The 23,989-nt window shown below is 38.6% G+C and overlaps 5 protein-coding genes across 5 annotated transcripts; 2 read left to right on the top strand and 3 right to left on the bottom strand.

The window, feature by feature from the left end:
* The first annotated feature begins 978 nt into the window (after positions 1 to 978).
* On the top strand, positions 979 to 2,825 carry hbae4 (hemoglobin alpha embryonic-4). The gene is made up of 3 exons (XM_072667443.1): positions 979 to 1,420; positions 2,250 to 2,460; positions 2,547 to 2,825. Exons 1-3 carry the CDS (start codon positions 1,329 to 1,331, stop codon positions 2,673 to 2,675), a joined length of 432 nt encoding a protein of 143 aa, XP_072523544.1. The 5' UTR covers positions 979 to 1,328; the 3' UTR covers positions 2,676 to 2,825.
* A 927-nt stretch (positions 2,826 to 3,752) lies between these two features.
* On the bottom strand, positions 3,753 to 5,226 carry LOC140544493 (hemoglobin subunit beta-2-like). Its single transcript, XM_072668069.1, has 3 exons — positions 5,024 to 5,226; positions 4,304 to 4,526; positions 3,753 to 4,097 (listed from the first exon to the last, which is right to left on the bottom strand). The coding sequence occupies exons 1-3, from the start codon at positions 5,113 to 5,115 to the stop codon at positions 3,969 to 3,971; spliced, it is 444 nt and encodes a 147-aa protein (XP_072524170.1). The 5' UTR covers positions 5,116 to 5,226; the 3' UTR covers positions 3,753 to 3,968.
* Positions 5,227 to 6,581: 1,355 nt separating this feature from the next.
* Positions 6,582 to 7,258, top strand: hbae5 (hemoglobin, alpha embryonic 5). The gene is made up of 3 exons (XM_072666637.1): positions 6,582 to 6,676; positions 6,773 to 6,980; positions 7,130 to 7,258. The coding sequence occupies exons 1-3, from the start codon at positions 6,582 to 6,584 to the stop codon at positions 7,256 to 7,258; spliced, it is 432 nt and encodes a 143-aa protein (XP_072522738.1).
* Positions 7,259 to 11,171: 3,913 nt separating this feature from the next.
* aqp8a.2 (aquaporin 8a, tandem duplicate 2) lies at positions 11,172 to 13,503 on the bottom strand. Its single transcript, XM_072667269.1, has 5 exons — positions 13,250 to 13,503; positions 12,398 to 12,524; positions 12,022 to 12,236; positions 11,313 to 11,447; positions 11,172 to 11,214 (listed from the first exon to the last, which is right to left on the bottom strand). The coding sequence occupies exons 1-5, from the start codon at positions 13,501 to 13,503 to the stop codon at positions 11,172 to 11,174; spliced, it is 774 nt and encodes a 257-aa protein (XP_072523370.1).
* A 3,295-nt stretch (positions 13,504 to 16,798) lies between these two features.
* On the bottom strand, positions 16,799 to 23,939 carry aqp8a.1 (aquaporin 8a, tandem duplicate 1). Its single transcript, XM_072666666.1, has 5 exons — positions 21,552 to 23,939; positions 20,230 to 20,356; positions 19,100 to 19,314; positions 18,332 to 18,466; positions 16,799 to 18,090 (listed from the first exon to the last, which is right to left on the bottom strand). Exons 1-5 carry the CDS (start codon positions 21,812 to 21,814, stop codon positions 18,048 to 18,050), a joined length of 783 nt encoding a protein of 260 aa, XP_072522767.1. The 5' UTR covers positions 21,815 to 23,939; the 3' UTR covers positions 16,799 to 18,047.
* Between the last annotated feature and the right edge of the window lie 50 nt (positions 23,940 to 23,989).

Raw genomic sequence — 23,989 nt, 5'->3', positions numbered from 1 at the left:
TATTTTCCCTCATGGTGATTTTATAGCAGTGGCATGATGTGACCTTGCTGATGGATTGTGCTGAGTCATTAACAGTGAACGGTGACGCAGCAGAAGGGCTGAGTTAGGAGTGATTATTAGGTTCCCCACCCACTCCCTGCCCCACCACCAGCTTGAGCCACTGATAGGGGTGGCCCTCAGGCTTTATCAGTCTGCAGTAGGCTGGAGGCCTGTTATCCCACCCCTCTCCAAGAAAGACACATCCAGGACCTCACCAAGGAGACACTGCTGCTTGCTGCAATTTGGGTATAGCTTTAAAATCCGACTGGGCTGAGATGTTCAAAGTTATTATTGATTTTGCTACAGGACAAATATTGTTCCAATAGTGGGCAACCTTTAAAAAAGATATATTTTGGTTGCACACTAAAAAAATACATACATTAATTCTAAAATTCGGAAATGAATGTTTCATGTATGTGGTGCAGTAGCCATGGTGTATCCTATTAAAGCATGGAGCCAGTAAACTTATGTGGGATTTTGCTGTTGTCTCGCCTACCAAGATTAACTGAGTATAAATAGGTTAGTTCAATACATATTTTGGACCTAATACTTAGACTGCGCCATTTCGGAGCCCGGGATTATACTCAAATCTTTTGATGTATACTTTGCTTTCAGTCATTAACCTGTGACCTCACTAGTTAATACCACAGTATCACTGAATATATATATATATATGCTGATAGTTCACCAAAGGCAACTGTTGGTTATTTTATTATTTTATTATTAATCTTCCATATTTTGTCTGATGTAGTTTTGTACTTTTTAAAAATAGTCTTAAACATTAGTCACTGTAGTCTCATGTTCTCCTGTTGCAGGCCATCCACCTCAAGGTTGGACATGTTGACCAACTGACCTGTACTTTTTTTTTTTTAAATATGATTTTAAAAGGATACGAATGTGCAGATGTGTTATTAACACGTATGTGGCAAATATTTAATCCCACAGAATCCTAGTCTGCTGGTGTTTTTGTTTGTTAATTATTTTCCTATCAAATCTTAATTGGTCTGCTGACAGATTGTCGCGTGCAGGGTGTGAGGGGAGTGACGCAGTGCTGCTGTATTACGTGATGCAGGTCCGCTCAGCCTCAGTGTGACTGCGCTGGACACCGTAGCGCTCTGTCACTCTCTGACCTGACCTGCTCTTGCAGCCCCAGCTCAGGGCAAAATGACGGAATAGCACCACTGGACTGGTCGAGCTGCTCTCTGCGCTGGTATCTCCCTCAGTTTTTCTCAGTTCTCAGTTTTCAGAACTGCTGAGTTTGGAGGTGTTTATGGTCACAGGATGCCATAATGCTGTCACAGCGGGAGAGAGAGCTACTGATAGAGCTGTGGGACAGACTGACTCCTGTGGCTGAAGACATCGGCTCTGAGGCTCTTCTAAGGTATGGCTGTGATAGTGAACTTCTTAGAAACCCTGAGAAAAGTACTATTTTGGTGTAGTTTACTACTGGTGAACAGACTCTGCTTCACAGTACTATAATATACACTATGTCAAAATTGGGTAGGGACCTGCTTTTGCCCTCAAAAGAGCTTAAATTCTTCATGGTATGGATTTCACAAGATATTGGAAACATTCCTTGGAGATTCTGGTCCAATTTGACATGATTGAGTTATGCAATTCATGCAGATTTTTGAGCCCACGGATTCAAGAAGTTGGTATCAAATTCTGACCGTTTTTGTGTAACTCATCAGGCCAGTTCTGGTTAGCCTGTTCCCACTGCAGCCTCAGCTTTCTGTTCTTGGCTGACAGAAGTGGAACCTGATGTGGTCTTCTGCTGTGGTAGCCCACCCCAGCCTCAAGGTTGGACATGTTGATCATTCTGAGATGTTTTTCTGCTCACCACTATTCTACAGAATGGTTATCTGAGTCACTGTAGCCTTTCTGGCAGCTTAAACCTTGAAGCAGTATGGTCTTTTCTTTCATCAATAGGGCCTTTCTGTCTTTAATGTAATTTTTTTTATTACACCATTCTGAGTGATCCCTCTTCTGGCACCAATCATGCCATGCTCAAAATCTGTATGATTTTATAATGGTAGATGTGAACATTACCTGAAGCTGCTGTCTAGTATCTGCATCGATTTATGCATTGCACTGCTGCCACACCATTGGCTGATTCGATTATTGCATGAATGGCCTGGTGTACAGGTGTAAAGTGAATAAAGGTCTTTTTAAAGTCAAAGTCTATCTCTTTCTTGTTTTTTCATGTCCAGGATGTTTGCGACATTTCCTAAAACTAAGACGTATTTCGCACACCTGGACCTGAGCGCTCAATCTGAGCCCCTGCGCTCCATTGGGAAGAAGATAGTGGAGGCAATAGCTGAGGGCACCAGACACATCGGCACTGCCCAGTTCACCTCCAGCCTCAGCTATCTCAGCAGATTCCATGCCTATCAACTCCGAATACATCCAACCAACTTCAAGGTAAATTTTTATACAGCTGTTGCCCTCTTTTTTAAAAACTGACCCCACCTCCCTTACCACTCTGATTAACCCCTTTCTTTCCACAGCTTTTCAACCACTGTATGCTGGTGACATTAGCCTGTTATCTGGGGGAGGACTTCTCTCCTAAGGCTCACGCAGCCACAGACAAGTACCTGTCTGCCTACTCTGCGGTGCTGGCCGAGAAATTCAGATAAACACCCCCAAAAGACAACACACACACACTCCCCAGGATTCCCCATTTTACCCCCCAGCACAGAGGACAACCTTACCTTCGGTCAGCAACATAATTATTGATGTGATGTAAATAGTGTATTATTTTTTATAATTAAAACACTAAAATGACATTTGGGATTTGTGTTGTCTGATGATGCACTCACCAAACTTCCTTTAGTAGTAATGCATGACAATTAACTTGACATCTTATTAACATCTTCATATATCAGTTTTAATCAATTAACTCAACATCTTCATTAAAAAAAAACATGAATTAGGCCACCAGTCATCATACTCATCACACAGTTTTTTCACTATGTTTATTATTACATTTATGTACTGAATAACTGAAGGGTCTGTAACAGAAGATGTGATCAGTGCCTGTTTGGATGGTGGATATGGGACATATGGGGCACATGGGACCTGAGAAAATTGTTTCCAGTTATTTAATTGGACAACAATATTTGGTTCCGACATAAACTACTACTACTAATATAATAATAATAATATAATTGTATGTCTGTGTTCCTTCAACCCTTTCCAAAACTCTTCGCCAGAGTCCAGTACTGCAGTTATCATCCAGCACCTGGTTTCATTAATCATTAAGGTGAATCATGTCATCTGCTGCTGCTGGATTAAATAAATCTGGGAACATTTATGAGAAATCTGGAACCAAATTTGTTCCTCTGATATTTAAACAGGTTTCATTGCAAACGCGTTCATATGAATTTGAAAGCGGCGTTTAAAAAAAATAAATAAATAAATACAAATTAACTGATTTGTTTTCACATTTGTTACATTAATGCATTGCATTAATGTTGGATGGAAGGTATTCTAGTGCATAGTGCTCCTAAATTGAACACATTTCTACATTTAATATGCCAACGTTTGCACATAAAACATGTATTTATAGATTTTATATGTTTTATTTAAAGCATTGGATATTTTGACATTTCGACACAATGTAAAGAACATTTAAAAATTCAAATGATCTTTATTCCATATTTATTCCCAAATTACTTGAAATGTAAAAAAAAATACATTTACTTTTATTGAAAGTTTAGAAGTTTAGTCCTTCTTTACTCCTTTTACCGTTAAACCCACAGCGCAGCTCTTCTGGGTTCTACAGAACACTGCAGGAAATGTTTTGAGGTCTGAACTGATGAGAATATCGGCTTTACATTCAGAGTATCCATTTGTTACCACAAGAATTATTTAGATTTTGTAAACTGGTGAACCATTTATTTACACTGTACAAATGTGTGTCAAGGCGGTTAGTGGTACTGCTTGCTGAGAGCTGAGACCACCACTGAGAGGAACTTGTACCAGGCGGCCTGCATGGGTGGAGTGAAGCCGGCGCGCATCTTGGTGGCGATCACCACAGTAATACAGTCAGCCAGCAGCTGCAACAAGGACAAGTTAGTCAGTCTCAGTCTGTGTGAAACAGGCTTTATACAATTAAACACTCCACTATAACCTCTATAAAGAGCTTCCCCGTTGTTTTATGGGTGAGTACACAGTTGCACCCCACCTTAACCTGACCATGACTCTACATCTACACCTTATGAGGCTATTAAGGGTGTCTCCAGCTCTCTCCTGCTCTCCCCACCTTGAAGTTGTCCGGATCCACATGTAGTTTCTCGGAGTGCAGCTCGCTCAGCTCGGCGTAGCTGCTCTTGATGTTGTCCAAGTTCTTTAAGGCTGCATCCAGGCCGTGCAGCACCACCGCCCCGTGTCGGACCACCTCCGGATTGGCCATGATGGCATCCTCGTTATACAAGTTTCCGAAATGAGTAAAGTAGCGCTGAGTCCAGGGGTACACGATCAAGGCCCTGTGAACCAGCACAAAATACACTCCCAGTACACCCCTAAAGGCTGCTCCAACAACTCGTCTATTTTACAAACTCAGCTCAATGTTATTGTTGGTCTGGGTGTTACACAAGTATGCATGGCTGATTAACATAAAATGAATAACCTCATCTTTACCTTCTGATGAGGTGATTTGGACTTTAATTTTCTGAAATAGTGGTTTTAGCATAATTACAGTTTCATCCAGGCTGCATAGATAAACCTTCTAAACTGGACATTTAGGACATTTTGACTGCGTCCAAAAAATAGCATTTCAAAATAGCACACCACCAGTATTAGTAGGCCTATGGTCAATATACTATATCAATGTATAATATAGTACAGTAAGACTAATAGAAACTATTGAAAGCATTAGAAAACATTTGGAAACTAGTAAGAAGTTTGAGACAAAGCCACTGTTTCCGACTCAGGCTGGAGGTGCCGGCTCTCTACTGAGTAACACATCTGTTTGGGAACGTACCTGCATAGAGATTTAGGACCTACATCTTCATACTTAAGCCTACTGAAAACCTCCCGGATGAAGGCTCGCTCTTCTTCTGTCCACTCCACCATGGTTTTGTTTTAGATGACGTATGTATATGGTAGATGTCTGTGGGGGAGGTTTCGGGTGGTCTATTGTAGTATGTATGGAGCTGACAGTGTGGTCTACTGACTGTGTTTCGGGCCTGGGTATAGCTGGAGAGGGGGCGTGGTCACTCAATAGAGCAGCTTTCTTATTGGCAGTGTGATACTTTAAAAAGGAAATGGACTGTATACATACACATATACATCTAACAAATCCTGGAATTTAAAAAAATATATATGACCTGTAGTTTTATATTACTGCACTTTTGCTAAAAGTAAGAAGTCAGAACCGGCATCATGAACAACAACAACAACAACAACAACAACAACAAAAATATATATATATATACAACTCTCTATTATGTAGGACGAGCCTAAATGCAAACTAATACACAGTCTGACAGTGCGCTGTTTATCTCCCCCGCCCAGCCTCACACATACGCACAGCAGACTCTCACCCTCTATCTGCAGTCACACATTCCCCATCACGTGGTTTTGAGATTAAAAAATTTTGGTCCGCTCTGTAGAAATCATGAGGAGTAAGTAATGCGTTAATTAGGGCGTGGTTTAATCTCTTTTTTTATAAACCACTATTTCAGCCAATAAATGACATGCGTGATTCATAAATCTGTTACAAATCAAACCAGCCCGTTAGACTAGTGAAACCATGCAGCTACATATTTAAAACTAAAACAATTGAAAAAGTTTTTTTTATTAAATTAATACTAATTATCATTCCTTATATATTTTGTATAAATAAATAAATAGCTTTAGTTTGATGCTTTTGGTTGCTTTTGGTAGTTGGCTACAGATGTTATTAATATACAAAGGCATGTCAAATCTATTAAATGTCTTATTTTAAATAAAAAGGGGTATTTCGGGGATCTTTAGCAAAGGCAATGGTTCTATACAGAACCAAGACGACTCGAACAGCTCTGTAAATGGTTCTATCAAGATCCAAAAATAGGCTTTTAATTGACCATGGATACATATCAGAAATATATATATATCAGAAAAGTTATGGAATATGATTCTTACAACATCCCATGATCAAACCATTTGTGCAGACATTGTCCTATTTGAACTGATTGTGATGTCACCTTCAGCCTTTACTTTTATCTTGTATTTAAACGATGTATTAAGACTGAAGGCTAGGTTTCTTTTAAATGTTTGAATCCATGTGTAAACACAGTGTTTGCTTGTGTAATATATGCAGTATAAATTATGGACGTTGTGTATATTGTGTATGTGTGTAAATTCAAATTCAGAACATTTCTAATAACAGAATTAAAGAGGAAAAACAATCAGTGGCACAACGTCAAAGCTGGACGGTTCTCTGGCAGAGGTTCAATCTGGTACGTAATTGGGTTCCTATCTTGGGTGTGACTGCACAACTACAAACCCATAAAAGGAGAGCCATCATCGCCATCAGCAAGACAGCACATCCATCCAAAATGAGCCTCTCTGAAAAGGATAAAAGCATTGTCAAGAGCTTCTGGGGGAAGGTCGCCCCAAAGGCTGATCAAATCGGACACGATGCCCTGTTCAGGTAAGTCTGGCTTTGTTTAGATGATTCCATAAGGAGTTTATCATCATTCCTTCTAATCATAGTTTAACCATGTTCTCAACTTTTATTTTCTGGCAGGATGCTCTCGGTCTATCCTCAGACCAAGACCTACTTCTCCCACTGGTCAGACATGAGCGCTGGTTCTGCCCCCGTGAAGAACCACGGCAAGAAGATCATGGGAGGACTGGCCGAGGCTGTGGCCAAAATCGACGATCTCTTTGGAGGACTTCTCACCCTTAGCGAGCTACATGCCTTCCAACTGAGAGTGGACCCTGCCAACTTCAAGGTAACCTGAAGTTATGCGGGGTTGCATCACTAAATTATATTTTAGATATAACTTGCCTTATATAACTTATAAATAAGTATATAATTGAGTAGAAATATTAGAACAAGAACTCAGACGCTGCTTTCTGACCATCAATCCCAATCTAACAGATCCTGTCCCACAATATCCTCGTGGTGCTGGCCATTCATTACCCGGTTGATCTTACTCCCGAGGTCCACCTGGCCATTGAGAAGTTCCTCGCCAATGTGGCCCTGGCCATGTCTGATAAATATCGTTAACTGTTTCCACGCATTTTGGGCCTACCAGCCGCGCTTTGGCTTGATGTACTGAAATAAAGTGTGTACTCAGTCTGGAGAAACGTTTTTGTTGGTCGTTTTTCCTCACATGCAGAGCAGAAAAGTCCCCTGATAAAGATTTACAGTAATACATGATCTTACAGGAATTAATATACGTTACTATTACTATACTTGACTACAGCCTTTATTCTGCACGGCAACAGGAAAGTTATAGAGGCGAAAATATTAAAGATAGGCAGTAAACACTAAACATATATTTATGATAAATGAATAATAATTCAATTACAGTAATTGCACATTAAATGCTATGTTCAATTAAGAAAATCAACAGAAAATGCATGTTTGTTTACTCTAGAGTTTTTATGTACTCAAAATTAAATATGTTCATTTAAATTTGAATACATTTAGAAAGGCAGCTACTGCAGGGTAATTATTACAGTCATTATTACCGAGATGTAACATTGCTTGATTATTGAAATATACAGCCGTGTGTAAAAGCATGCATATTCATAAAACATATATTAACCGAAAAATATTTTTACTCAAAATAAGAAAAATCCATGTAATGCAGACAATCACTAAGTCGTTGTTAAGAAGTCTATTAAATTGGCCCATGTGGTTCAAAACAAGAACATAATAACCATGATCCATATGGTCAACATGGTAAAGCTATTCGTTTTCTAGGTTTTGCTTCCAGGCATTATATTATATTCTATTATATTCTATTATATTCTATTATATTATATTATATTATATTATATTATATTATATTACACAATGCAAAAAACACAATATAGCATTAGAGAAAATACAAATACACATACAAATGCCCGTACACATAATTACAGTGGTCAGTGGTTGTCAGTTCTGTATGTTATGCATATAAAAACATTAAAAGGGGTGTTTAAATTCCCGTCTGCCTTGTGCTGTACTGTCTGTCTGCACTTGTTCTGTGTTGCACTTGTGTTCTGTCTGCACTGTGCTGTATTGCACCATGGTCCTGGAGGAACGTTGTTTCGTTTCACTGTGTACTCTGTAAATAGTCGAAATAACAATAAAGCCTCTTGACTTGGAAAAAAGATCATAAAATAATGTATGTTTATTTTCTACAATAAAATAAAACAAGTACAAATAAAACGAATAACGTTTTCGTAGATCGGTGTACAGGTTCCAAGCCTGATATTATGTGACGTTATCAATAGAAACGAATATTTATTAATGGATGCCGAGACATTAACCCGTCAGCTGGAGTCTATCTTCTGTCTACGTGACTCTGAGAGAGCTGGACGTTCATCAGTAGCTGATATGAAGTCGTGAAGCCTGTCTCTCAAAAATCCTGAGAAAAACGCAGGAACGAACAACCTGCATAACACACTGACTTGGCACGAGTCCAGATTTAGCAGAGCCGATGTGTTTTCGTGTTTTAATGACTAAGTTCTAAAACCTAACACACGTCAGTTCAGTGTATTAAACAGACAATTAGTAAAAAAAAAAAAAGTAAATGTGCTCAACACAGGTGTAACGTGTATTTTTTTATTAGCCAACGTTATTAGTATTAGTTTTTATTATAAAAATACATTAAATTATCTTTAAAATGGAAACATAGGAAACTTGTTTATTAAAAGGATAGTTGTACACCCTCGGGTTATCAATTCATGTCATTCAATTCATTCATTACAAACTCAACAGCTAAAACATTAAATATATTATTTATTGTACCACCAATAAATGCACCAATATGATTGTATTGTCCATTTTTGGACTTTTGGCTTTAAATATCAACACTTTGGTACTTTTGCTTCGGCCAAAAAACAAAGCTTACACATTCTCCGATATAATTCATTATAATTAATTAAATAAGTATTTAAAATACGTCTGCATATTATTGATCAATTGATTATGGTATCCAACATTACCGTCATTAGCCTGTGATTTCTGTAAGGAATCTGTAAGGTAGCCTAACACTGGTTTATGTCGTACCCACGTATACAAAGATGATCAGGGGAGCAGGAAAGGAGAGAAGAGTGACATGTTAAAGATTTATTCAACATCATTACAATTTTTACTGTTCTACAAAAAGATAGAAATGTAGTAGTGTTAGCAAATCCCCCACCGGGGGTCTTTTTCTTTGAAAAACAAATTGTCCTTACCACAACATGTCAGCTTTTCGGGTTCACCATCAGTATCTTTTATACTGTTTAACCAATTTTAACTGTTTAGAAATTAAGGTAAAATACAAACTACACTTCCCACAATTAATCTAATGCAGAATACAAAACAAAGTAAAGGACGAAAAAGTAAGTGAGCTCATTGGACTGACCTGGAATTCCTCATTCTGTCATTTGGCAAACAAACCAAAATAATATAATATAAGCTCAGTTTTGGATATCATTAAGTCTCATTAAAACATCGTATTGACATGATCCACACAAAATTATGTTATTCACTAATTATATTTGTCAAAAGTTAAGAAGAAGTAAAAAAAAAAAAAAAGACCCACAGTCGCAAGCAGTTTGGGCACCACTGGTCAAAATGTTACTGTGAAAAGCTAAGACAGCAACATTTGACCAGCTTTTCAGATATTTACTTTATTTATATCTTTCACAGTTTAAAAAAAAAAAAGAAAAGAAAAGAAAAAGGACCCAATGCAACGTTTGGGCACCCTTTGTATTCAGTACTCAATTTACACCCCCTTTTGCAAGTATCTAAGCTTGTAAACACTTTTTAGTCTTCCTATTCTTGTTTGGGGGAATTTTTACCCATTCTCCCTCGCAAAAGGTTTCTAGTGCGTTTTAGAAATTGTTGGTCCATCTTACTGCACTGCACTTTTTTGAGGGATATTTACAGATATTCAGTGATGTTTAGGTCAGATGACTGTGAGGGCCATGGGAAACCTTCAGCTTGCACATTTTGATCATTATCCTGCTGTAGAAGCCCTACTCTTTTCATCCTTAGCCTTTTTTATAGCTGGTCTGATGTTTGCCTTAAAAAATTGCTGGTATTTAGTTGAATCCAGTTTCATCCATTTACAAGTGCAATGATCCCAGTGCCACTGGCTGTAGCACAAGCACAAAGCATAACCAATCCACTCCAATGTTTAACAGTTGGAGAGGTGTTCTTTTCATGAAACCTTGCACACTTTTTTTTCTTCAAACATAAATTTGCTTTTTACAGCTAAAAACCTCAATTCAGCCCACAGACCTTGATTCCAAAAACATCAGGCTTCGGACCCTGAATTTTCTGGTGAAGATGCAAGAACAGCTTTTATCTGATTACTCTCCCTTGTCTTGTCTCTTTTGACCTCAACTTTGCTGCTCCTTATAACTGCCACTTAAATTAAATTCTGTATTAGGAAAACAGCTACCTGAAAACACAGGCTATCTTCTTGTAGTCTTCTCTGGCTTTGTGGGCATGAATTAGTTTAATTGTCAAAGTACTAGACAGCTGCTTGAAGGAGCTCATGGCTGCTGATTGTTGAGGCAAGGTTTGAGGTGTTACAAGCTAACTGAGGTCTGAGATCTTGATAAAAGTTCTCTCAAATCTCTTGAGGTGCCCAAATGTTTGCATGACACTGTATGTGTTAAAATTGTCCACAATTGGCACATAACGTGTCACAGAACCCGTGGAAAAAAGGGGAATGGTTCATCTGTTTCCTCTCTATATAATTGTCTAATGGAAAAGTTAGTTTATTAAGTAAATGTGTTTGTTTGTTTGTTTTTGTCTGTTTGAGAAATGGCTGATAAGGAAAACGATCAATATGAGATTAAAGAGAATGCAGTACCTTGCTGTGATACTGACACCTATTGGTTAAACTTACTAGTGTACATGAAATCATAAAGAGGCTTACATTCACCTGGGTTATGTTAGCAATGAATTAGCAGCCATACTGTGTGAATTACTTCATTATTACTCGAATCTTCTCATCTCCCAGCAGAAGCCTGGAAGAAGACACATTTTGTCTTAACATGAATACATTTGAACAAGAAACACCTGCAATCTGTCACGTATGACAGTGTTGTTATGCAAACAGACTCACCTTACAAGAGCTGCAGCTACTAGACCTCCACTAATAGGGCCCACCCAATACACCCAGTGATACGTCCAGTATCCGGACATCACTGCTGGTCCTAATGCTCTCGCTGGGTTCAGACAGGTTCCTGACACATCGCCACTAAAGCACAGAAACATACTACATTTAGATTACATGTACAGTCTATGAACATAAGATAATGCACTTTTCGTTTACCAACTCACATGAGCCAGCCTCTCTAATACACGTCCACTACATGTCCACTAGTCTGTGGACACCAATCTTCCCATGTTAACCCAATGTTCCTTCTGAAGTCAAGGTTACTAATACTTTTTTCTCTGATCGTTTTTTTTCTCTGATCTTCTGTAAAGGCTCTCTCCAAGAAACCATTGTATGTAAATGGATGTTTCTTAAAAATGGATGGACTTCTTTTTCAAAGGAGATGTGAGGAACCTATTCAGGTTCTAGGAACCTCCACATAATGTCAAGGTTAAAGGATAAAGGACCTTTCAGAGCTCATGAATGGTTTCTCTAGAGCATTCCATTTCACTGGCAATGGAAGGAATAACCAAATAAACTGATACACTATCATGAACCTACTTCTAATTACCTCATTAAAACGCATTTCATAGGAAGCAGGGGCAGACACAGTCATTTCCAGTGTACAGTATAGTCATAAAATAAAATAAACACAATGAGTGTTTTTTTTACTTACCCTGCCAAGATATTGATGATTACAGTGCAGCCCACCATAAAAGGCACCAGTGGGCTCTTACTTTTCCCATTGACCGCCCCCAGCAGCACTACCATAGTCACCAGGCACGTCATGGCTATCTCAGCAAAGATGGCAGCTCCTAGTTGGTCGTCTGATTTCAAAATAGTAAAAGCTGCCCCGGTGGCGTTCAGGTAGTTTTTACCTGATGTCATGACCTGAAGACGATGTGATATTGAGGACAACCTGGTTCATTTGAATAATGCTAGCTTGACTACATCATAGCTTACTTTATTTGCACGGTCCGTATTCTGTATTCACATACATAGTGCAGTATTGCTTTGGGGAAATGCTGTAAGTTTATTAGGGTATTATCTACCTTTGACATAGCAGCACCAAGCACACCTCCAATAAGCTGGCTGATAAGGTAAAAGACGGCCATTGACAGCTGTATTCCTCCACACAGGAAGATGCCAATGGTGAAAGGAGGGTTGAAATGAGATCCGCTGCAGAAGAACCCAAAGAAATTAATATAACTCACAGAATAGATATAATACATTGCAAAAAGAGATTATTTCCAAACCTTAACTTTACTTTAGTTTAGTCTGGCCACATTTAAGAAAATAACCCATTGCTACATCTGTTGGAAACATGCCTACTCACCTCCTGCAACAGTGCTGTGGAGGTCTTTAGACCAAACCTTTTTGGTTTAAAGACTTCAAAATCCCCCTTTTTATGATGTTTCTTAAAGGTGGGAGGAGCATTAAACTTAAACTATAAGTGTAAGCTAAATCAGAAGGAAGCCACTTAACATTGGCCAGTGTTATTGCTAGAAAGCTGAATACCACTTGTGTATTAATGAGCTCCTACATCAGTGGATCGTATGGCATATTAACATAATGCATGTTGGGTATTGTAGTGAGACTAAAATCAAATTCTAGTTTTAGGCTGGACTGCCCATTTAAGGTCCTTTTGCATGTCCTTTGTAATAGTGGTGGCTTGGTAGACAGAATATTTGAACTTGCAGTCTGGGCCTTGTGCAAGTCACCAGAAACTCACCAAAGGTTCTATGTCAGTTAAGCATTTCTTATCAAACCATGCATCCAAGGACTTTTTAGGAACCATTACAAGAGTATTAAGAAGTTTTTGTAATGAGTCGAACTTGAAGTAGGAATTAAATGGTTAAATGGAATTAATAAAGCCTTGAAATATCAGAACCTGAGCTTTGTACCTGATCTCAGCCATACACGCCACCATCACAGCCACTGCAAGACCATGCACCAGTGCTGGCTGCAGTCTTCCCACTCCTTCCACATTCTCAATCACTGACACACAGCCAATGAAGACGAAAAACGTGGTCCCCACCAGCTCTGCAATGCACGGCTGAATCACTCTCTCAAACATGTTGGGAGGTCTGGTCGCTTTGTTGGCCTTTTCCTGTGAGCTTCTGTCCACCTTCTCCAGCTCGAATTTCTCTTCTTCCATCTTGCCTTATGTCTGTCTGCTTCACCTGCTTCAAGTCCAAGCAGCGACTGACTAGTTCATCTGTGCTGACATCCTCAAGTAGCCTCATTTATTACCAAAAGGTTGATAACATAACTATTCTTAGCACCTTGACCTCGATTGCAGGAGTCCAAGCTGGCATAACAATACACACAGCCCAGGTCACTAGCATGGATTGGTTTAAAGGTGGAGGCCAAATTCCATTTGTGTCCAACACAAATGGTGAATATGGTTGTCTTGTCATTTGCAGACCTAAGATCTAAGCGTCTAGGAGGGAAAGGCCATCTTCCTCCACTCTTATCTTATCTCACAGCATGTTTCTGATGGAAAGCGTGGCTGAAAGCACTATATACTACACTATACTAAACATATTAACCTAATGTTATCTGGCTACAGAAATAAGCAGGCCATCTGTTTGCATTCACATTAGACAGATATGAAAAGAATGGACCTCCTTTTATGTATTTCTAATTTCTAATACTGTCACCTAAAAATGCACCATTATCAATCTACATTATTTACTGGCCTCCTTTATTTGCCCATATCAGATTTCAAACCCTGATGCTGTCCTACAATGTCCAAAATGGACCAGCTACAAACCATCTTTGTAGCTAGGCATCAGATACTGTGTATCTTTGATTGGACAACAAAGTCCAGTCAGGTCCATAAGTATTCAGACAGTGACACAGTTTTTGTCATTTCACCTCCGTAGACCACGTCTATAAAAGATTTGCAATGAAGTGAGCACTGAAGTGTTGACTTTCAGCTTTAATGTTAAGGGTTTAAACAACAGTATGACAATATGGCATGCTATTTTTTACATGGTCCCTCCATTTTCACTCATACATATGATTTTGAGGCAAAATTATCAAAATTGTCTATAATAATGGACCTGCCTAGGTTTTAAGAATGTGTTCTAAACGACATAAATGTAAATACTGTTACCTCAGTAAAATCATAGAAAAAGAAAATATCAAAAATGAAATGATTAACTATTATGAAATGTTAAGGAATTTAAAGGGGCTGTTAGGGACTAAAAAGAAAACGCTTTCCCTTAAAATACACTATATTGCCAAAAGTATTCACTCACCCATCCAAATCATTGAATTCAGGTGTTCCAATCAATTCCATGATCACAGGTGTATAAAACTAAGCACCTAGGCATGCAGTCTGATTCTACAAGCATTTATGAAAGAATTGGTTGCTCTCAGGAGCTCAGTGAATTCCAGCGTAGTACAGTGATAGGATGTCACCTGTGCACCAAGTCCAGTTATGAAATTTCTCACTACTAAATATTCCACAGTCACCTGTCAGATGTATTATAACAAAGTGGAAGCCATTAGGAACGACACGTAACGACTGTAAATGACACGTAAATGACAAAGCGGGGTCAGCTCATGCTGAGGTGCATTATGCACAGAGGTCACCATATTTCTGCAGAGTGAATTGCTACAGACCTCCAAACTTCACGTGGCCTTCAGATTAGCTCAGGAACAGTGCATAGAGAGCTTTATGGAATAGGTTTCCATTGCCGAGCAGCTGCATCCAAGCCCTGCAGTGGTGCAAAGCACACTGCCACTGGACTCTAGAGCAGTGACAAATAACGCTTCACGCAGTACGATGCACGAGTCTGGGTTTGGTGGTTGCCAGACTGCATTGGGCCAAGTGTAAAGTTTGGTGGAGGGGGGATTATGGTGTGGGGTTGTTTTTCAGGAGTTGAGTATGACTCCTTAGTTCCAGTGAAAATAACTTTTAACGCTTCAGCATACCAAGAGATTATTTCAGTTTTAGAGAGATTTTTTCAGTTTCATGCTGCCAACTTTGTGGGAACAGTTTGGGAATGACCTCTTCCTGTTCCAACATGACTGCGCACCAGTGCACAAAGCAAGGTCCATAAAGACATTAATGAGCAAGTATGGTGTAGAAGAACTTGCACAGAGGCCTGCACAGACTCCTGACCTCAACCTGATAGAACACCTTTGGGATGAATTAGAGCGGTCCAACATCAACCTTACAAATGCGCTTCTGGAAGATTGGTCAAAAATTCCCATAAACACACTCCTAAACCTTGTGGAAAGCCTTCCCAGAGGAGCCAAAGCTGTTTTAGCTGCAAAGGGTGCAAAGGGTGGCCCGACATCATATTAAACCCTATGGATTAATTCAAATTCATATGTGTGCAAAGGTGAATGAATACTTTTGGTATTACAGTGTATATAACCAGAGTAGATATGAAGGGGATACCATATGGAAATTAAAAAAGAGAACCCATTTACATAAGTCCATAAGTATTCAGGCAGTGATGCAGTTTTTGTAATTTCACATTTGCAGACCACATGAAATGATTTGCAATGAGGCAAAAAAAGATGTGACTTTCAACTGTAATGCAAAGGGGTTTGACAACAACATGGCATGAAGCATTTAGCCATTTTTTACATGGACCCTCCATTTTTACATATACACATGAGTTTGAGGCAAAATCATCAAAATTGTGTCATTGTCCAAATACAAATGGACTTGATTTAATGGTAGAAGCGCATCCTAAATGTCATAAATGTAAATACTATTACCTCATATAAAATCATATAAAAGGAAAATATCAAAAATGTAATTATTAACCATTATGAAATGTTAAGGAATTTAAAAGACACGGAAGTGAAAAGGTTACTTTCCCTAATATATAAAAACAGAGTAGATGTGAAGGGTTTATCGTTTGAAAGTACTTTTTAACCCATTAACGACTTCAGTGCACACAACTGAGGAGTTGCTCAGTATCCTCTTGAAGGAACAGCTTGACTGACTTCATGCAGTCTTTGGCCTGTTCTAACAGAGACAAAATGTACAGTCAGTATTGTGTCCAAATAATCATTCAAAAAGGGCACGGCATGCAAATTCAATAACAAGCAGCAGGTTGCATAAGGAAATCAATCCATTCAGCATGTCTCAAGGGCAGATTGCACAAGGATTATAAAACACAGCCAGATTTTCCACCACAGGTTCCAGGCTGTGTATTGTCTTCGCTTATCTCTTTTATCTGGATCTGGCCGTGAGGTTTATCACCCCTCGCTGAGTTACTGTGTAGCTGCAATATGTCGCTTGATCTGCTGAATGTGAAGTAAGATAAAGGTTGCTGGATCTTGATCACAGTCATTAAAGAACTTGTTTGGTTGTTGAAGTAAATGCGATGTAGCTCCTTAAGTGTGAAGGTGTTATCTCTACAGACTTTCATATCACGCTGACCTTTGACTTGCTTCACACACACTCAAGCAATTCGTCTGAATTATTATTTAACAAAAGAATAAAACCTTTTATTCTGATACACAACCATCTGTTACAAAATACACATATGTAGATAAAATGAGAGAGATGGAGTTGTTTTTACAGCAGAACGGGAGAAACACAGAGTTTTACACACAGTTATTGTACGCTCGTTAATTTCTTACAGTCAGTTTTATGGAAAGAAAAAAGAAAATATTTGAAGAGAGAGATAGAGATTTCCATCAGGCTTAGATAAATGCACACTGCAGAAACTCAATATCGTAGCAAGTAAAGTAGTTGACAGAACTAATATAAACTAGCAGTAGACATAAACTAATATTTCTCATTATTAGATGCACTAGACTGTTGAACCTATGTCTAGACAGTTTTGAATAACCATATTGTTTGTTCTATATCTTTATTGCGAGTGTTTTGAATAACAGTATCGAGTGACGTTATTAACATCGCACTGATATGGACCCAGTGGGCCTATATGGCAATGTAATATTTCTCCTGTACATATTTCTTGATGCTGTATTCGATATATAAACATTTATAAAATGTCAAAATTCGGGAATAAATCCACCTGCTGGATTATGCCTGAGAACTACTGAACTACACTGTTTTAGTGCAGCAGTTCAGCATCACCTAAACATCCTGCTTTTCAGAAGTTCAATAGGAACACATAATCAATCATTTGTCTGAATGTGATTATTTTAAATCTGCTTCAAGGTTTGTAGGAAAGGATTGTTCATGTATTATCTAATAATTAGAATCCAATTCATAAAACAGAATTCAGTATTTCTATTCATTTATATTTCCAGATTCACGTTTGAAATAACAACAGCTGGGGGTCTAGCACAAAAAGGCAGGTTACAAAAGTAAAGTTGTAATCAGGTGCTGATTACAAATGACCTGAGTAATGAAATGTAACCAGTAACAAACTGCTGGAGTACTTAAAAATGTAATGCCATTTCTGTTTTAATGTATATATTTTAAAGGTTACATTCAAAATATACTTTAATTAATTAGAAATAAAAAAATTAAGATTAGATTAAGAAGTATTATAATTGAATCTTTATCTTTGTTCATGGATGAGGTGGTTTTACTATTTATTTATTTATTTATTTATTTATTTATTTTTGCTAGGTTTGAGATCATTTCACTTTTTCATTCCAATTCTTTGCAGTGTAAAGAGATTAGACTAGGGTTATGTAGTTAAATTTTTACATAGTAACACTCATAAACAATCTTCACGTATGGCAGTCTTGTCATTTTAATATGACACGGGTCTTCTTGTCTCCCATCAGTAACCTATGACAAAAAACAGAGAAATGTTTTAGATACAGTATACAAAGCAGTATAAGCCAGCAGGGTCAACATAATCTTTTCATTTTACAGTTGGATATTTGAAATTATTTAGACCCACATGAAAAATAATGAATGGCCAAACACGCATTGATCTTCATTACAAACAGATACCCCCAACAATGCTGAGGTAATTGGAAACCTGCAAGAATATCCACTCATCAGAAAAAAGATAAGTACACCATACCTTACAATGGTGACAGTCAGCAGAGCACCAGCCAAAGGTCCAACCCAGTACACCCAGTGATAGGCCCAGTGACCAGACACTACCGCTGGCCCGAATGCCCGAGCTGGATTCATACAGGCTCCAGAGATCATTCCCCTGTGGAAAAGATGATAGCGGTCAGTTTAGCATGTATTTGATTGTTCAGGGTTCATTTGAATAATCCCTAATGTCTCGCATTTGGTCACAATTCCAAGTCCACATTATTTTGCATATATTTGCATCAGTTATGAGGTTGTACCACATGTACAGCACTGGGTTTATTTGCTTCAAATGTTTACATTGTTTCCAATGTAAATGTGTTTATGTAATGCAATCTGCAAAAGTATGTAGACACCTGATTATCTAACATTTCCTATAACACCGGGGTATTGGAGAGTTTGCCAACCCTGTTACTAAGCATCTCAGTCTATTTGGCAATGTTTTTCTATGGAGAAAGGGCTTAAAGGGTTCACTCAAAGAAGTGTCTGGATACCTTTGAACATCTAAAGGAAGTTGTATTAATGTGGAGTAATCAAGTTAAGGCCGTGTACTACTTTTTCAGTGTGCAATTGATCCAGCATAACTGTCTTTTGTCAAGATCATGAGGACTTTACACTCCTTTATCACCCTTATCTGCATATTTTCCGACTTGCCAGATAATTACCAAACCCTTTGGCACATGTTCACCAAAACAGATAACACAAATTATCTAAAACTCTACTGCCCCCTTCTGGATTTAGTGTGTCTTACCCAGCTAGGATGTTGGCTGTCACTGTAAGGCCGATGCAGAATGGAGCCAGCGGGCTTTTAGTCCTCCCATTCACAGCACCCATACTGACCACCACAGTCAGAAAGAGGGTCATCATCATTTCGGCCACGGTGACCGGCCCAATCTCCCCGCTAGATTTGATTGCATTGAAAGCAGCTCCAGAAGCATTGTAAAATTCATCTGATGGGGAGATGGCCTATAAAACAGCAAGAACAGTCCAGTTTTACAAACATTTTATTTAAAAAAATGGCTACTGGTTAGACGGTGTACAACTAGGCAACTTAGGCTCTTTAAATTTGACATTTCTAATAGTTTTCGGTTTATTTGTCATGTACTAGAATGAGTGAATGAAATCTTGTGTTTCACTTCATCAGTGGCATTGCTTTGGATCCAACAGTTAGTTAATGGAAAGGGCACAGCAGTATTTCCTTGCTTTCTCACTTCCTAATCCGGCAGAATTTCCTGCAAGTTCTAGTGCCCTGCCTAGGCCATTATGAAAAGCACCAATCAGGGCTTGTCTAAGCCATATTTATGCTGTGTTTTAGGAGATTTCTATCTTTGATATGATCATGTTTAATTAAATTAAACAAATTTAATTTTGTCAACGTAAAAATATGTAAAAAAACATATTGGAGCATTTCTACGTGTAAAGGTCTGTGTACGACAGTAACAATAAGTCAGAAATGTGACTCCACTGTGAGTCTAAAAATGAAGGCAGCAAAATGCAACCAAGAATGTGTTGGGGCTGTAAGGGTTAACAGGTAATTATCCCTATGAGGCACGCCATTGAACTTGGTCAATTGTTACTGTTTTCCATTTTTTGCAAATGTATCTGTTAAGATAGCAATTAAAAACACTAGAGACTTTACTCTGAACGGCAGATGAAGCTTTTTCATTGCTCTAGCACAAAAGTGACTTTCCTGACAGTGCTAATTTACTGTGACTATCTGCAAGCTGAAATGAATATAGACAGAATTCAGATGCTACATCCTTCTGTTCAGTGAGATGTTTAGTTGCCAATGTTCAATTCTTAAAAAAGACAAGAAATAAATATCTTATTACATATTAATAAGCATTATCAGTGAGTGATAATACAAGAGTAACTGCTTACTTTGGCGAGGCCAGCCCCGATCATCCCACCAAACATCTGAGCAAGGATATATGGACCGAGCAGGACCAGCTCCATCCCCCCAAGCAGGTACACACACACAGACACGGCTGGGTTAAAGTGGCCCCCACTGAAGAAACAAGTGTTGGAGGTTAGTTAAACAAACAAAAAAAACCTCCATTATTATTAGTATTATAATTTGTCATTGTCACACAAAAATCTACAAAATGACAGCTTTCTAAGAGAGTCATTTTGGAGGATTTCTATTGGTCCATTCATCAAAAAATGTAAAGAACAACTGCCAGATTCAGTTGAAAAGACATACACACAAAATTTTCCATGACAGTGACAAATTATTACACTATTAATAGTAGTAGTATTGGTGAGAGAGAACTATGGCTGCCCTCCCTATGTGCCTGTATGTGCGTCCACAGTTCACTTTCTCACTCTAATTGCATAACAATTTTCTAGCAGTTACATATTGAATAAAAAGTCACAACATAAATTGTTAAAAACAACTTTCCTGATAATTAAACTGTTCATTCTGGTGTTCTAGATAGAGGTACAAGGCCAGATTTCTTCACAATGGCCAGGCATCTGAGAGTTTACTACCTTTAAAAGCTACCAGAAAGCTCTTCAACAAAGTGTCACACAGTTTTCAGATTTCCTACCGTTTTACCCTCATCATCATTACATAATAAACTCAAAAGACACTTGTAGCCTCACTGGTTATTCTGGACAGTAGATAAAATAGCTGCATTTGTGTTGCAGACACGACCTATGTTTTTCTACAATGAACTAGCTCTGAATTACTTTATTTAAATTATACATTTTTATTTTATGTATGAATGTACCTCAATGCATGAACAAATGCTCTTTAATATCTGGAAAAGCTTTTGTATGAACTTCTATAAAAGTTTTTCTAGAACTTATATATAATATAAACGTGACCACATCTGATGGACATTTTGGGCCATTTACCACAGGTATCTTCAAGTCCTATCACCCCTTAAACTTTGTATGTAAGCCCATAAATATTCTTCAGTACTCTTACAACTATATAACTTTCAGAATTAACATCAATTTCATAGGCCCCAAAATAGAACCCTGTGGAACTCCACAAGATGTACTACACCAAACGATTACCAAATAATTCACTATATAGTTTCTGCATTAGGATTAAGAGCTGAATAATGAACCCAGGGTTCATTACAACAATTTCATAACACTTACCAGATCATTAGCTACTCAAGAATAAGCTCTAGGCTCAAAGGGTTGACAGCTGAAATCATCAGGCTGGAAATCATAATTAGGGAGGTTCTGACCTGATCTCTCCAAACACTGCCACTGCGATGGCCAGTGCCAGTCCGTGTGCCAGGGCAGGCTGGATGGCACCACTTAAGCCAACGTTGCTAATGACTGAGACGCAGCCCACAAAGATGAAGAGAGTGGAGCCTAGCAGCTCGGCCAAGCATGGCTGCAGATAGCGCTCAAAGAAGCCCATAGGAGCGGCCTGCTCTCTCTGGTCCTGGGATGCCTCCGCACTGGCTATGGTGAAGAGTTCAGATTTGGATTCGGTGGTAGTCATGCTGTCTGGACCTCAGATGCACTGCCTCCCTGTGTGCGGCCCTGAGCTGATAAAGTGTTTAGTGGGTGGAGAGGGGAGGGGACGAGGGGAAGAGGGAGGACAAGGCATGCCCACTCTTCACCCCGCTGTTGCCCATTCAAAGACTGAAATGTACTGTACACCCAGTGGTGGAGGGATGATTGGGGGGGGGGGTGGATGATGAGCCTAAGATAGCTTATCTACAAGCCTGATAACAACTGAAATTGGGCCATAAAATGTGTAAAATAGAGCACATGTATCATCCACATGCAGTCCATATAGCAGCAATCTAGAAATATGATTCCTCACCTGTAAATAATTTCTGTGTATTAAAGAAAGTTCATCTCTATCAATGACACTTAAATTATGACTCAACTGGCATTTAAGTATTATCATAATACTAACTCTGGCTTTGGAGGACTGGACACCAATCTATCGGTAGGGCACCTGTGACAGCACACAGCTGCACAAGGTCGAGCAGAGTTAATATTTTCCCTGAAATACTCACGTACAAACACCAGAAAGAAGCTGTCAGGATGTCAGGGTCCATTTTCCACTGTGATTCCCTGTTGCAGCCAAAATCTGCTCTGCTGAACACACTTAAACATGCATTTAGACAGATATCAATAAGTACATACACAGCTGTAATAAACACAGCTGTCAATAAAATACAAAGCGCTTTTGCTTGCAGATCATCATTCATAAAAAATGAATACATTGATCTATTAAAGCAACATTAAGAAAACAAACAGAAATAAAAATGAGATGCCTCCAGTATGATGGATGGAGCTCTAGGTGAGTTTAAAGGGACTAGGAAAGCTGAAGAACCAGTTATAAGTTATAACATCAATAATATTCAAAATTTACTGTTTAATAATTATTAATTGTTTATTAATAATTATTGTTGGTAAAATGTGCATAAACTATATGGACACACACACACGTATATGTACATACACAGCCATATCAGAATAACATGACCTGCCCAGGTTTGCCATGAACTCTGCCCCTCATTTTATCAGCTCCACTTAGCATATATGAGAACTTGTAGTTCTATAACTACAGACTATAGTCCACCTGTTTCTCTGCATACTTTATTAGTCCCCTTTCACCCTGTTCTTCAATGGTCAGGACCCCACAGGACCACCACAGAGCAGGTATTATTTGGGTGGTGGGTCATTCTTAGAACTGCAGTGCAGTGACCCTGTCGTGCTGGTGGCGTGTTAGTAGTGTGTGTTGCACTGCTGGTACATGTGAATCAGACACAGCAGTGCTGCTGGAGTGTTTAAACACTGTTTCTACTCACTGTCCACTTTATTAGACACGCCAACCTAGCTGGTCCACTTTGTAGAAAAAGTAAAGTCAGAAACAGAAGGTCATCTGTTGATGCACAGACGTGTGTTGGTGATCCTCTAAGTCCTTCATCAGTGGTCCCACAGAACCCTGTTGGCTGGATATTTGTGGTTGGTGGACTGTTTTCAGTGACACTGAGGTGTTTAAACACTCCAGCAGCACTGCTGTGTCCGTTCCACTCGTACCAGCAGACTAGAGGATGACCAACACGAACCGTGCAGCAACAGATGAGCTTCTGTCTCTGACTTTACATCTGCAGGATGGACCAACTAAGGCGGAATACATATATTTCTGAAAACTGGTTGTTTACAAATACTGCTACAAATACATTATTAAGTCAATTTTAAAACAAGAAAACGTGCATACAGCTTTACAGGTGTTCACATTAGTAAATAATTAAATTAATGACGTGAAAAAACAGAGGAGCACGTAATCTTTAAATAACCGGCCATATAGTTTTATTACTGTATCTTATTACTCTTTAAACAAATTAGTGTCTCCTACCATGCGGTGCAAAGTGTACAGACAGCCAGCCAGTTTCTATTACTACTACTAGTTTTGACAGTGACTGAAAGCCTAGAAACTCACAATGAAGGAATCGCAGTAATTTTTACCAGTGAAACCGTTCAAGTTCAGTATGAAGATTTCAGAATTATTTTACCACACTCATTCCCCTTATACTGGCTCTCAGCTAATAATAAGACATGTCAGTTCAATATTTAATAAATGTAAAAAACTGACAACACACAAACAAAGTTTTCAATGATCATTCCATAATTTAACAGCAGGGCACGCACTGAAAAT

The sequence above is a fragment of the Salminus brasiliensis genome, chromosome 22 (assembly GCF_030463535.1).
Source record: "Salminus brasiliensis chromosome 22, fSalBra1.hap2, whole genome shotgun sequence".
Taxonomy (NCBI): domain Eukaryota; kingdom Metazoa; phylum Chordata; class Actinopteri; order Characiformes; family Bryconidae; genus Salminus; species Salminus brasiliensis.
This window is presented reverse-complemented; position numbering and strand designations above follow the sequence as displayed.

Bases quoted from the DNA above. Each gene is read 5' to 3' on its own strand.
- hbae4 (XM_072667443.1), top strand. From the start codon at position 1,329: ATGCTGTCACAGCGGGAGAGAGAGCTACTGATAGAGCTGTGGGACAGA. The intron at 1,421-2,249 runs GTATGGCTGTGA...TTTCATGTCCAG, and splicing joins GGCTCTGAGGCTCTTCTAAG to GATGTTTGCGACATTTCCTA. The intron at 2,461-2,546 runs GTAAATTTTTAT...TTCTTTCCACAG, and splicing joins TACATCCAACCAACTTCAAG to CTTTTCAACCACTGTATGCT.
- aqp8a.1 (XM_072666666.1), bottom strand. From the start codon at position 21,814: ATGACTACCACCGAATCCAAATCTGAACTCTTCACCATAGCCAGTGCG. The intron at 20,357-21,551 runs GTCAGAACCTCC...TTGTTTCTTCAG, and splicing joins GCAGTGTTTGGAGAGATCAG to TGGGGGCCACTTTAACCCAG. The intron at 19,315-20,229 runs GTAAGCAGTTAC...GCTGTTTTATAG, and splicing joins TCGGGGCTGGCCTCGCCAAA to GCCATCTCCCCATCAGATGA.
- aqp8a.2 (XM_072667269.1), bottom strand. From the start codon at position 13,503: ATGGAAGAAGAGAAATTCGAGCTGGAGAAGGTGGACAGAAGCTCACAG. The intron at 12,237-12,397 runs GTAGATAATACC...CATCGTCTTCAG, and splicing joins TTGGTGCTGCTATGTCAAAG to GTCATGACATCAGGTAAAAA. The intron at 11,448-12,021 runs GTAAGTAAAAAA...TCTGTGCTTTAG, and splicing joins ATCATCAATATCTTGGCAGG to TGGCGATGTGTCAGGAACCT.
- hbae5 (XM_072666637.1), top strand. From the start codon at position 6,582: ATGAGCCTCTCTGAAAAGGATAAAAGCATTGTCAAGAGCTTCTGGGGG. The intron at 6,677-6,772 runs GTAAGTCTGGCT...ATTTTCTGGCAG, and splicing joins GGACACGATGCCCTGTTCAG to GATGCTCTCGGTCTATCCTC. The intron at 6,981-7,129 runs GTAACCTGAAGT...CCAATCTAACAG, and splicing joins TGGACCCTGCCAACTTCAAG to ATCCTGTCCCACAATATCCT.
- LOC140544493 (XM_072668069.1), bottom strand. From the start codon at position 5,115: ATGGTGGAGTGGACAGAAGAAGAGCGAGCCTTCATCCGGGAGGTTTTC. The intron at 4,527-5,023 runs GTACGTTCCCAA...GCTGGTTCACAG, and splicing joins GGTCCTAAATCTCTATGCAG to GGCCTTGATCGTGTACCCCT. The intron at 4,098-4,303 runs GTGGGGAGAGCA...TCCTTGTTGCAG, and splicing joins TGGATCCGGACAACTTCAAG to CTGCTGGCTGACTGTATTAC.